General features: G+C 42.1%; 1 protein-coding gene across 1 annotated transcript; it reads left to right on the forward strand.

The window, feature by feature from the left end:
* The first annotated feature begins 18 nt into the window (after window positions 1–18).
* On the forward strand, window positions 19–11,726 carry LOC106573257 (sal-like protein 1). The gene is made up of 3 exons (XM_014148165.2): window positions 19–222; window positions 4,443–7,852; window positions 9,246–11,726. Exons 1-3 carry the CDS (start codon window positions 150–152, stop codon window positions 9,678–9,680), a joined length of 3,918 nt encoding a protein of 1,305 aa, XP_014003640.1. The 5' UTR covers window positions 19–149; the 3' UTR covers window positions 9,681–11,726.
* Window positions 11,727–12,929: the final 1,203 nt, after the last annotated feature.

Raw genomic sequence — 12,929 nt, forward strand, 5'->3', positions numbered from 1 at the left:
TGGTGCACGCTCAGTCAGCTGGCAGTTAGCCTAAAACTACAGAGTTCATGGGATACAAACTGGGTGGGTGGATTCGGCTTCCGTAACTGAAGACAATTTTTTGGGAAGTTTTCTCTTCTGTCTGAATTGACGTTTGCGCCTTGGACATCATGTCGCGCAGGAAGCAAGCTAAGCCTCAACATGTACAGTCGGATCATAATTCGTCTTTATTGGAAAACATCGGTAAGTTTGGGACAAGACTGTAGGTTAAACGTTATTAAGGGAAACGACTGTGCAATTGAAAATGAAATGTATGTAATTTAATAGTTGTGTGCAATTCTGTACTGAGTTCGGGGCAATGTTAGCCAAACATTAGAAGTTTAAATTATAATTGTTTCATTGAGTGATGACTTACAGTAGAGCCTTCACATGCAACTTTTCTTTCATGAGTTTTACCATGCTAAATATGATTGTTAGTCCAATTGTCTGTATATTTCATTGTTGTAGGTCTATTTATTAACGTAGACCTAATGATGCCTAAATAAAGTTTGAACAATGATCACGATTCAGTTTTCATGTCAGACATTGTGTTTATGCCCCTTTTAATTGAACAGAAATAATGTATTCTGAAAAGTCATTAGAGTTAATATTTTGCACCCAGCATTCCCTGGAAAACAGTGACAGTAGTTACTGATTGGACTAAATGATTTGGCTACATGAAATTATATTGAATATATTAACTGAATTTCAAATTGATGAAAAAGGTGGGCAATTAGGCTACATGACCAACACAATTATTCATTTCATCACTGTCCTTGTGATACTCCTAACTGAAATAATATTTATAGAGGAAAACGTGTCATGAGTTGCAGAGGTTTATCATAGAGTGGGGAGGGATCTGAACAAAATATCAGAGCTACTCCTCCATCCCCTTAGACAGGCAATGTCTCTTGTGGCTCAGTACCTGACACCTTTGTGAGTGTCATCTCTCCTAAGCTTGTAATTTTGGAAAAGCCTTGAGCTCTGAGACTAAAGGGTTCCCTTACCTTATTTTATTACTGTTGATCGTAGGCAATTGCTGTATAACATACAGTTTAATAAGTGATTACCCACACGCAATGTCACTACAATGGGTACAAGTGCATAAATGCGCTGCTTTTCTCTTCCTTTCTTTTTCGCTATGGGTCAGTCAATGAGGTGGTGCTCTACAGAATATAGTAAATAAAGTCATAGAGTGGGGTAAGTTAAGCCATTTTTTACATTCAGCATCACTCAGTCAAGGGAAATATAATATTCTTTCTAACAAAGACATTTACATATACAGCATTTCAGGATGTTGTGTATTCATGTAAACATTGTAAACATAGCTTGTCCAAAAATAGTGGTCTCTTGGCACGGGGAAGGGGTGAGTTGAGCTGCGGGACAGGGTAAGTTAAGCCGCCTGCAAATATCTGTACTGAATGAAATATTACCACTACCTTTTTGAAACCATGTCTATCTTTATTTCGCAAACACTATTCAACACAATCACAATTGTTTTTTTGGCCTTTAATAATTTTAATCATCTTTTAACACAAGCGTAAAACCTAACAAACACTTTATACTTATTTTCTTTACACTTGTAACATAGACCAGGCCCTGTTGTTACCTCATATCCCAGCGATAATGCCTTGCATTACACCTGGGAAGAAAACACTTATATTTGATGAACTTACCATTGGCTCAACCATTGGCTCAACTTACCCCTTGGTCATTGGCTCAACTTACCTTAAAAGGCAAACATTTTGACTACATTAGCCCACACAGCTACAAGGATGCACTTTCACGCTAGGTTTAGGACCTCATATTGAAGCTTATAGAGAACAATCTTAAAATACATGTATCTACCTTGGGTTTAGATACAAGCATCATGAAACCTCTAACACAATAAATTAATTTGACTTGTTGAAAATCCATTTTTTGGACTTAACTTGCTTGTCACTTTTTCCATGTGGTTTATTCCTTCACAGACTCTATGAAATTATCATCTCTTCCTAAGTACTTGGTCAAATGATTAATTTGATGTATGGTTTCCTAGAAACAAGGGTGGCTCAACTTACCCCTTTGGCTCAACTTACCCCACTCTCCCCTAATATAAACTCTATATATAGTCATAGCTGCGGGATGTAGGGGTGCTGAGGATTCTGCAGCACCCCTAAAAAATCCCAATAAAAAAACTTTTTTCAGCATCTCTCCTTTGGCAAAAAAAGGTGGTTGTATAATTAAGAACAGTATCTGGCAGGATTCAGTAGTTGGAATTGTAAGAGTTGTTTCCCTGTCCTTTCTCTGTGATTGTCATTCTAATGGAATCCAGAAAGAACAAAACTCTGTCCTCAAACATTTACATGAAAAGATGCAAAGTTATGAGCAAAGACACAAAACCTTTTTTTCTTGATCAAATAACATGGAAAACAACCTATTTTTCTGCTGTATTAATTCACTATCCTTACAGACTACTTAATGCAAATGTACAGTACCAGTCAAGGGTTTTTATTTATTTATTTCTTTACAAAAAATATTTTTGATTTTAGATTCTTCAAAGTAGCCACCCTTTGCCTTGTTGACAGCTTTGCACACTCTTGGCATTATCTCAACCAGCTTCACCTAGAATGCTTTTCCAACAGTCTTGAAGGAGTTCCCACATATGCTGAGCCCTTGTTGGCTGCTTTTCCTTCACTCTGCGGTCCAACTCATCCCAAACCATCTCAATTGGGTTGAGGAGGGGTGATTGTGGAGGCCAGGTCCTCTGATGCAGCACTCCATCACTCTCATGCTTGGTTAAAAAGCCCTTACACATCCTAGAGGTGTCTTGGGTCATTATTCTGTTGAAAAACAAATGATATCCCACTAAGCGCAAACCAGACGGGTTGGAGTGTCACTGCAGAATGCTGTGGTAGCCATGCTGGTTAAGTGTGCCTTAAATTGTAAATAAATCCCACACAGTCACCAGCAAAGCACCCCCACACCATAACACCTCCTCCTCCATGCTTTATGGTGGGAAATACACATGTGGAGATCATCCGTTCACCTACTCTACTTGGCCCAAGCAAGTCTCTTCTTCTTATTGGTGTCCTTTAGTAGTGATTTCTTTGCAGCAATTTGACCACGAAGGCCTGATTCACGCAGTCTCCTCTGAACAGTTGATGTTGAGATGTGTCTGTTACTTGAACTCTGTGAAGTCTGTTAACTGCAATCTGAGGTGCAGTTAACTCTAATGAACTTATCCTCTGCAGCAGAGGTAACTCTGGGTCTTTCTTTTCTGTGCGGTCCTCATGAGAGCCAGGTTCATCATAGCGGGTTTTTGCAAATGCACTTGAAGAAACTTTCAAAGTTCTTGAAGTTTTCCAGATTGACTGACCTTCATGTCTTAAAGTAATGATGGACTGTCATTTCTCTTCGCTTATTTGAGCTGCTCTTACGATAATATGGACTTGGTCTTTTACCAAATAGGGCTATCTTCTGTATACCACCCCTACACTGTCACAACACATTAAGAAGGAAATAAATTCTGCAAATTCACTTTAACAAGGCACACCTGTTAATTGAAATGCATTCCAGGTGAGAGAATGACAAGAGTGTACAAAGCTGTCATCAAGGCAAAGGGTGGCTACTTTGAAGAATCTCAAATATAAATATTTTTTGATTCGTTTAACTCTTTTTTTGGTTACTATACGATTCCATATGTGTTATTTCATAGTTTTGGTGTCTTCACTATTATTCTACAATGTAGAAAATAGTAAAAATTAGAAGAACTCTTGAATGAGTAGGCGTGTCCAAACTTTTGTTCTGGTACTGTACATTACTGTATTCTACATAGGCTGGTCATCTACGCTTGTACCTGTAGACTTTCCATCACCTTGAAGAAAAACAATGACCAATACAGTACTTGAGTACATTGAGACATCGAGTGGTTTGTGATGATGTGATGATGAGGCTCAGTTGGTAGAGCATGGCACTTGCAATTCTAAATTCTAGAGTTGTGGGTTCATTTCCCACGGGGGACCAGCACAAAAGTGTATGCACTCACTACTGTACGTTGCAATGGATAAAGAATGAAAATACTATTTCAGTTTTCACATAGAAAGGAGTTGCATTTGCAAAATATTTCAAGAAACTGATAAACATATATGAAGCAAGTATTTTTATATTCGACAAGTATTATCAGATTAACTTTTTTTGTACAGGTAATTATAAGACTCAAGTTACAAATGCTGGTAAACACTGAAATCCATTAAATGTTTTTTTCACAAAAGTAGCACACTGGGCCTTTACTAGTCCTGTATTAGCGGACCGATATAGACGTCTTCAGCGTGGGGGGACTTACCCCTCCCCCTCCCCCTGGTATTTCTTTTTTTGCAGCATCCCTCCCTCCAAATACTTCCCGCCACTATGTATAACCCTTGCTTCCTTCTTGTCTGTTTCAGGGGGCACACACCAGAGTTTAGGGACTCCCCCCACCTTGGACTACTGTGCTCATGTCTGCAGTAGATGCTGTGCTGAGTTTGTTGAACTATCAGATCTGGAACTACATGTCAGGGATTGCTTTTCCAATCAGTTAGTCCTGATTGTCAATGACAATGAAGACCCAGTGTCGTCTGCTGAAATGTTCCCTCTAGCCTCATCGCCCAGTACACCAGGAGAACCAGGCGAAACAGTCAACAACTCTGAAATGGAAGAGTGCAGTGATCTGTTGGAGGAGAAACCAGAGGGGAATGAAGACTCTATGGATGTTTCCAGAAGTAAGAGAAGCAATGGCCGGCTAGATAGCACCAGTAGCAGCCGGAGCAGCAGTACTGACAGCCTGACGGATATTGTCTCATGTATCTCAGTTCTCCCAATTTCACTACCTCAACCTGGCAACAACCTGTCGGAACAGCAGGGGACATTATCATGGTTCAACAGCAACGTCATCATTGAAAACCTAGAGAGCACTAAAGTAGCCGTGGCCCAGTTTTGTCAGCAGAGCCGATCGGACACCGGCAACAGTGGCAGCAGTAAGATGGCCGTCTCATCTCTGATGGAGAAACTCCTGGCTTTGCAGCTGCAACAGATCCACCAGCTGCAGCTGATGGATCAGATTTGTCACCAGGTCTTACTGTTTGCCTCCCAGAGGTCTGAGGTATCAGAGTCTGCAACACAGGCACCCACCAGCTGCCCTCAGGTTAGTCTAGCATCAACGCATGCCAGCCAGCTGACAACCCTCAGTTCTCATCTATCCCAGCAGCTAGCTGCAGCCACTGGGTTAGCCCACAGTCTCGCCACTCAGTCTGCCAACATCAGTCACTTTAAACGATTAACAGCAAAAGTACAGTTACCACAGAGCCCCCTTGGAAGCAGCATTGTGCACTCTAGCACCGAACCCTTACAAAGCATGGGTAAACTCATAGCTTCAGCAGTTAGCAAGCACCACTCTAGAAAGAAGTACACTCATGCTAATGGTCTATACCCTCAACTAAATGTTTCAGCCCATACCAAAATGAACTCACCAGCACTTGGCACAGGTACCTTGCTAAACCCATCGAATAAACCATGTCTACCTCTGCCACCATCCAGCAATCAAACACTCTCTAGCGCTGGACCAAGCATTGGTGCAATTGTGGAGGATCTGAAGGCTTTGACAGCATTAGCCCAACAAAGGAAAGGCAAACCAACCAACGTGACTTCTTTAGAACGCAAAATGTCTTCTGAACGGGCTTACTTTAAACACAAATGCAGGTTTTGCACTAAGGTATTTGGGAGTGACAGTGCCATGCAGATCCATTTGCGATCCCACACTGGGGAGAGGCCATACAAGTGCAACATCTGCGGGAATCGTTTCTCCACCCGTGGGAACTTGAAGGTACACTTCCAGCGGCACAAAGAGAGGTACCCCCACATCCAGATGAACCCTTACCCTGTTCCAGAACACCTTGACAATATCCCAACCAGCACAGGAATCCCTTATGGCATGTCTATGCCACCACAGAAACCAGTCACATGCTGGCTGGAGAGTAAATCATCCCTAGCCACCTTGACTACTTCTGTTGGCCGGTTGCTCCCAACTGTATCACCCAACTTACCCTTTCTTATCAAGAAAGAGGAGCAGCCAGTCTCAATAACCACACTTTCCAGTCCAGGCGTACGTGAATCATCTAGTGCGGTAAAGTCTACCAAGAGTGTTGACCTTGTAGAGCCTGGAAAAGTCCCCACCTTCCCCACCTTGAATCTGAAAAGAGAAGACGTTAAACCCCCTTTGACCTTTGTCTCAAAGATGAGCTCGAGAAAAGAAGGATCAGCTGACTATGTATCCACCAACATCACTTCCATTAGCAGAAATTCCATCAAGTCGGAGCAGTTCAAGACCAAACATCCCTTTGGAGGAGGAGTCCATGATCCCCTGCAGACATCAGAGACCTCAAAACTCCAGCAGCTAGTGGAGAACATTGACAAGAAGATGACGGACCTCAACGAGTGCATCATTTGCCACCGCATACTTAGTTGCCAGAGCGCCCTCAGGATGCACTACCGCACCCACACAGGAGAGCGGCCCTTCAGATGTAAAGTGTGCGGACGGGCGTTCTCTACCAAAGGGAATCTGAAGACGCACCATGCAGTTCATCGTGCCACGCCGCCACTGAGGGTCCAGCACTCCTGCCCCATCTGCCAGAGGAAGTTCACCAACGCTGTTGTCCTACAGCAGCATATTCATATGCACATGGATGGCCAGATTCCCAACACCCCTCTCTCTGAACAGAGCTACCCAAAGTCAATGGAGTCTGGCGGAGGTTCAGTGGATGAAAGGAAATTAGAAGAAATAGAGAACCTTTCTGATTATGATATGGACTTCAATGACTGTGGGATTGCAGGCATGTCCAGGTTTATTAACTCCTTATCTGACAGCTTGTCTCCTTCTGACAGTACAGGAGCAGGCTCCTTTGATGCCCAGAAGAAACTCAACTATCTTAGGCCAGTGGAGGAGACGCAGGTCAGCTGGTTTAAGTCAAAGGGACTGGCTAAAGAGGATCAACATGCCTATGACTCATCATCTCTTGGAGGTGACCGAAGTGATGGGAGACTTGCTGTTTCTGAGAATACAGCTGCAAAGCACTTTTTTTCCCCAAGTGAGAGTGTTCCAGTATGTTCTAGCCCCACAAGCTGTGAGGAAAGGTACCAGAATGCTTTATCCCAGGCACATATCAATCCAAGCCCTCTGCAATTCACTGACAATGGCATGGCATCTCTTCACCACCTAAAATCTTTAAACCCACTAAAGGATCCCACTAATATGGCCCACACATTCTGTGAACAACGAGGCATTTTTAAGAACACTGCATGCAATATTTGCAGCAAGACCTTTGCCTGCCAAAGTGCCTTGGATATCCATTATCGAAGCCATACCAAGGAGAGACCCTTCATTTGCACAGGGTGCAACAGAGGGTTCTCCACTAAGGGGAACCTCAAGCAACACATGCTAACCCATCAGATGAGGGACCTGCCATCCCAGTTGTTTGAGCCCTCCATTCCCAGCCTTGCTTCCAGCCCCAATTCCTTTGTACATCCTCTGGCCTCCCAAATGATTAAGCCAGAAGTTAACAGTTTCCTGGGTAGCGTCCCCTATGGGGAACCAAGGGATCTTCAAGGCAGTTTGAGTTTGAGGATGTCCTCAGCCTCCTCTTCCCCAGCGCTCGCTGCGCTGCCACCTCGACGAACTCCCAAGCAGCATTACTGCCACACTTGTGGGAAAACCTTCTCTTCCTCCAGCGCCCTGCAAATCCACGAGAGGACTCACACTGGGGAGAAGCCGTTCGCTTGCACTGTCTGTGGTCGGGCATTCACCACCAAAGGAAATCTGAAGGTACGTTCCACTTTTGCATTTACGAGATAGGGTTTAGACTGATTGACTAGCAAAAAAAAATTTTAACTGTGAAAGTGATGGACACCGTATATTGTTTTTTGGGCGTCATTTCATTCATTAGTGCTGCAGAATTAACCAAAATGTAGGTTATTTTTCAGTTTTTAAACAACTAATTGACTGACATCGGTTCAATGATTTGAATTCCATTCAATTCATATTTGCTCTGTGAGCTCCGTGTGCAGTTTCTGTAGAGATAAATCAGATCAAGCCTGAACTGTGCGATGTAGTAGGGAGTTGTAGTTTCCAACAGGCCAATATTCCACATAGTTTAGCTCAGAAAATGTGGTAATTAACTACAATGACCATATTCCATAGTCTATGCAGAGCAAGACATGGAGACTGAGAGAAGAGAAAATGAGCGATTGAGAGGGATAGAAAGCAGTTGCTTCACAAGACTGAAAATGCATGATCTAAAGGCTTGTTCACACTTCAGGCCTTAATGCTCAAATCAGTTGTGTTTTCAAATCCATTTTGGAATACTGTCTGTCCAAACAGCAAGAGACAAGTAACCACATCTGATTTGTGTGTGTTCAGACAGCAGCCATTTGCTGACACGACTATGCTCGTTGTCATAGTAATGGCAGGTGTGTGCACAGAGGTGTAGACTGATTGGTGGTGGTGCTCAGGCTTCCTATCACTAGGAAGTTATGTAGCAAGCTAAGGTGACAACAATTCCTGCCATGGAAGTTTCCCAGTTGCTTTGAATGTTCAAAATCATAGTGTAGGAACACTTTTAGAGCCTCAAAGGATAAGATGATACAACTTTTCAAAAGTCCTTTTTGGCTAGCCAGGGCAGTTAACTAAGTTAGCTAGCTAGGTAGCTGTTTAACTTTCTATCACATTAACTCATTTGTTTGTAAATCATGAACAAGCTAAATAGCTACCACATGTTCTTGTCAAACTGTCAACAGAGTGGTTAGCAAGCAATGAGATATGCCAAATAACAGTCTAAAAACCACTCGAGGGCAAACAAATTAGATTAGACTGTTACAGACACAAGTCACATGGCCAGGAATCAGATTTGTATCTGACTTCAAAGCCACCTACGAAGGTCTCGACATCCCAGAATAAAAATCTCGCGCCAGCTCCTCAGTTAAGTTTTTGGGGAGATGTATGAGAAAATATACTAAAACGGGGAGCGGAAGCAGGGCCGTAGCTCCACCCCCCTCGCTCTGCAAGTTTTGGTCAATGCTATGGGCCAAATGTCCCCTTCCCAATTTCAAAAGGTGCTCACAAATGCTAAATCGTGGGAGATTAAGTATATCGAATCATTACACTGATATTTGTCTTCATAAAAGGAGTGTAACTCAACATTGCTCTCTTCCTCATGTAGGTCCATATGGGAACTCACATGTGGAGTAGTGCCCCCACCAGGCGAGGACGCAGACTGTCTGTGGACGGACCATTGATGTTTATGGGAACCCATCCTGTGAAGCTATCAGAGCCACTTCAGAGGCCAGACATTAGGTCCAGTAATGGAGACTCCTTTAGTCTCTGGAACCACTGTACAGACTCCTTCTCTAAGAATTTGGCCATGAGGACCAATGATATCTCAGTCATCCAGAACGGAGGCGGGCCTTACCTCTCTGGACCAATGGGGCATGGGGCCAGCTCACCCAAAGGGAGTGTAAATGTTGGTCTAGACAAATTGCCCCGTATAGAACACAATGCTTCTTTGACGCTGCCTGGGGAAAATGATACAGAAAGAGCGACTTACTTCCGTTTCACTCATTTGATGGAGGAGAGGAAGGAAATGATTGCCAATTAAAGAGACTGTATATTATTTTAGAGAGAGGGAAGGCTGCTGTTGTTGATGGAGTACAGCTTTCTTTTTTGAAGGAAACTAACTGCAATGTTGGAATAGACTGAGTTTCTTTGAGTTTGTATATAAATGATAATAACCTTATTTGGAGTCAAGTGTCTAGTAAAGTCTCCCTGCTTTTCAGTGTGCTTATTAGAGTTTGACTATTTTTTATGACCTATTTACATGGGTAAAATAGCCTATTGGTTGTGTAATTATGCTTAATGTTACGGTTTTTATAATTCTAATATAATTTTGAGGTGTTGATGTTATTGAAGAGGAATTCACTTGTGACATACTTTGTCATATCATTGTGAAACACATGGATATATAATTGATGTGTCAATATCAATGTTCTAATATACTTTATACATCGGGTGGGTCTAATTCTGAATGCTGACTGGTTAAAACTGCATTCCAGCCGTTGTCTATTCCACAAATTACCACTGGCTAAATCTATGACGTTAAAATGCCTATTTACTCTCTTCCATCTGTCTGCACAATCCACTGTCTCATCAGCCCAGCCAGGCAATTTATAAACTTGATCTCCACTATAAAAAGTATCTAGACATTATCTCACATTTCTTTTAGACTAACATTTAGTTTTCAACAGCGGAGATTTGTATAAACTCTCTCGACATTTACAACATTGTTTCAATATTCAAATTCGATCTCCAGCTGTCCCATAGTAATGAACGTTTTGGGACGTAACAAATAGGCAGCAGCGTTTCTCATCCAGTCGAAATCATAATTTTTATGGATATATAAATTGAAAAAAGGTCAAACGAAACAAAGTGCAGCTAATTTGCAGTCTTTCCACCGTCAGTTTGAAGCTGTGTTAACTGTGTTGTTGGCTAGCTCCTCTGAACAATAGTGTCCTGAGGTGAGAGCACATTTTCTATGGCAGGCGAAATCGCGCCTCATTAGCTCATTGTTATGGATGTATCCAAATAAATGTCACTAGAAAACAGCTTAAACAAATGCAAACGCGGCTACTGTTATTCTGGCTGCACTGTTTCACGTGACTGTAAGTTAGCAGTATGGCAATGGAACATTACAAAAAATGAATGACTGGGTCACGTCCATAGATATAGAACAAAAAGACTGAACGACTGGGTCACATCTCTGGCAACCGAACCGATAGAACGAATGACCAGCCGGCTTGGGTAGCAACCCTAGATTTGTGTCAGGACTATATCTTGTGGTAGGATGAAATAGTATTAATAAATTCCTCAAAATAAAGTTCATGAAAATATGTCAACCATTATTTGAATATGTTGGTAACCCGTTGTATAAAAGTGATAATACCCTTGAAGCCGGTGTTCGGAGGATATATTGGCACGGTTTGCCGGTCCAAGACAAAGTCTCTGGCCAAACAACACCCGTGGCAATATATCCTACAAACACCGGCTTCGAGGGCATTATCACTTAAGTAATTCATGTTAATTGACTATTTCTCAAACACTCACAGCAAAAAATGACTAATATGTAATAATGACATTTCAAATAAGGAGGCAACATACATTGCACATGAAGGCCAACTGTAAAGAGAAGTACTGTTACTTGAGGTGCTGTAATACATTGTAAATCTTTTTACTATTGGTTTTCAGAAAATGATTGGCCATTACACCACTTCTGTACCTCAGTTGTTGTAGAATCCTATTCTGTGATATGCTGTGGAAACGTATCTTTTCCCCTGTTCAATAACAATTGATATACATATTAATGCTAAAGGTGGACGTCAAAATAAAATAAAAAGATTGAGATGGGTTATAGCTTTGTATCACGTTCTTCTAGATGTCCTTCCTGTGGGTGGCAGGTAGCCTAGCGGCTAGAGAGGCAAGCCAGCAGCCGGAGGGTTGCTGGTGTAAAATCCTAGATGCCATTGCCTGCCATTGTGGGCACTTAAGGCATTTAACCCCCCACAACAACAGCTCCCAGGGCGCCCAGTGTGGCAGCCCCCAACACATCTCCAAAAACATATGTATGTACTCTATGTATGAACCAATAAAGTAATGTGTTTCTGTCCTGAGGTGTTTAGTCACCTTATTCAGCATTCAAGTGTGTATGCCCTCTGCTAATGATACAATTTGTTGATTTGATATGACATATCAATTTCCAGCTAACAGCTAATGAAGATATGCTACTCTGTTGTGTACTACACCTTGTCACTTTTAAATGGAGACGGTACAAAGTGTCAGTCACCTAGGGATATTATGTGTGTTTATCTTCAAACGCTGGACTCAACAATGTCATGCTATTGCTGTTACGCTATCATATTGTCAATTTTGTTAGTGTTTTAACAAAGACCAAAAAGCATATTTTGGCTTTTCAAACATTGCTGCAAGTTTCATTTCACATGAAAACTTTTTCACTTTGTATATTTATTTTCATGTTGCATCGCTAATTCACAAAATGAACATTTGAGTCAGGAGTCAGTACTTTTGTCTCCTGTTTTACTCTAGGGAGTAAACCTGATTCCCGCTGGTTGTGAAACACTACCCCATCTAGCCTGTATGGCTGTAGCAGTATCCCGGTGAAAAGCTTAACAAATGCACAACACCTCTGACTCATAATGGCCACTAATATGTCCATTGACGGTAACCACATTCATCCCACATATCAAATCCCCTGTGAAAGAGACATGGTCCCTGTGCTGTCACAACCTATTATACATATCTGACCAGCTGACAGGGCCGAAACCTTAAACCAGCCCTTCGCCATTAGCATTAGAACATGAGTAATCAACTGGAATGAACCATTACAGAGCCCAAAACAAAGGCCAGTTGGTCCGAAGCTTTTCAAAGATATATATCTGATAGAGACAGATGAATGTCACACACACACACACACACACACACACACACACACACACACACACACACACACACACACACACACACACACACACACACACACACACACACAGAGTCTTGTAAAGCTAACCTTGTGGGGACACACAATTCCGGCCCATTCACCCATACTCTTACCCTTACCTTAACCCTAACCTTAACCCAAAAACCTAACCTTAACCCTAACCCTAAACATAACCCTAGCTCCTAACTGTTATGTATGGTACGACGTGCTGTTCGTCGTACTGTACGTTGTTATGGTTTACGACAGTGTGCTGCTTTACGGGTGAATGGGTTGTCAGAATGAGTGGCAGATGTCATTAAACGAGAGGTGCAATGTGAAACTGTGCAGATGTGCATTCTT

This window comes from Salmo salar, chromosome ssa16 (genome assembly GCF_905237065.1).
Source record: "Salmo salar chromosome ssa16, Ssal_v3.1, whole genome shotgun sequence".
In the NCBI taxonomy this organism is placed as follows: domain Eukaryota; kingdom Metazoa; phylum Chordata; class Actinopteri; order Salmoniformes; family Salmonidae; genus Salmo; species Salmo salar.

Excerpts from the sequence above, each read along its gene's own strand:
- LOC106573257 (XM_014148165.2), top strand. The coding sequence starts at position 150 with ATGTCGCGCAGGAAGCAAGCTAAGCCTCAACATGTACAGTCGGATCAT. Across the intron at positions 223-4,442 it reads GTCTTTATTGGAAAACATCG|GGGGCACACACCAGAGTTTA; the intron begins GTAAGTTTGGGA and ends TGTCTGTTTCAG. Across the intron at positions 7,853-9,245 it reads CCACCAAAGGAAATCTGAAG|GTCCATATGGGAACTCACAT; the intron begins GTACGTTCCACT and ends TTCCTCATGTAG.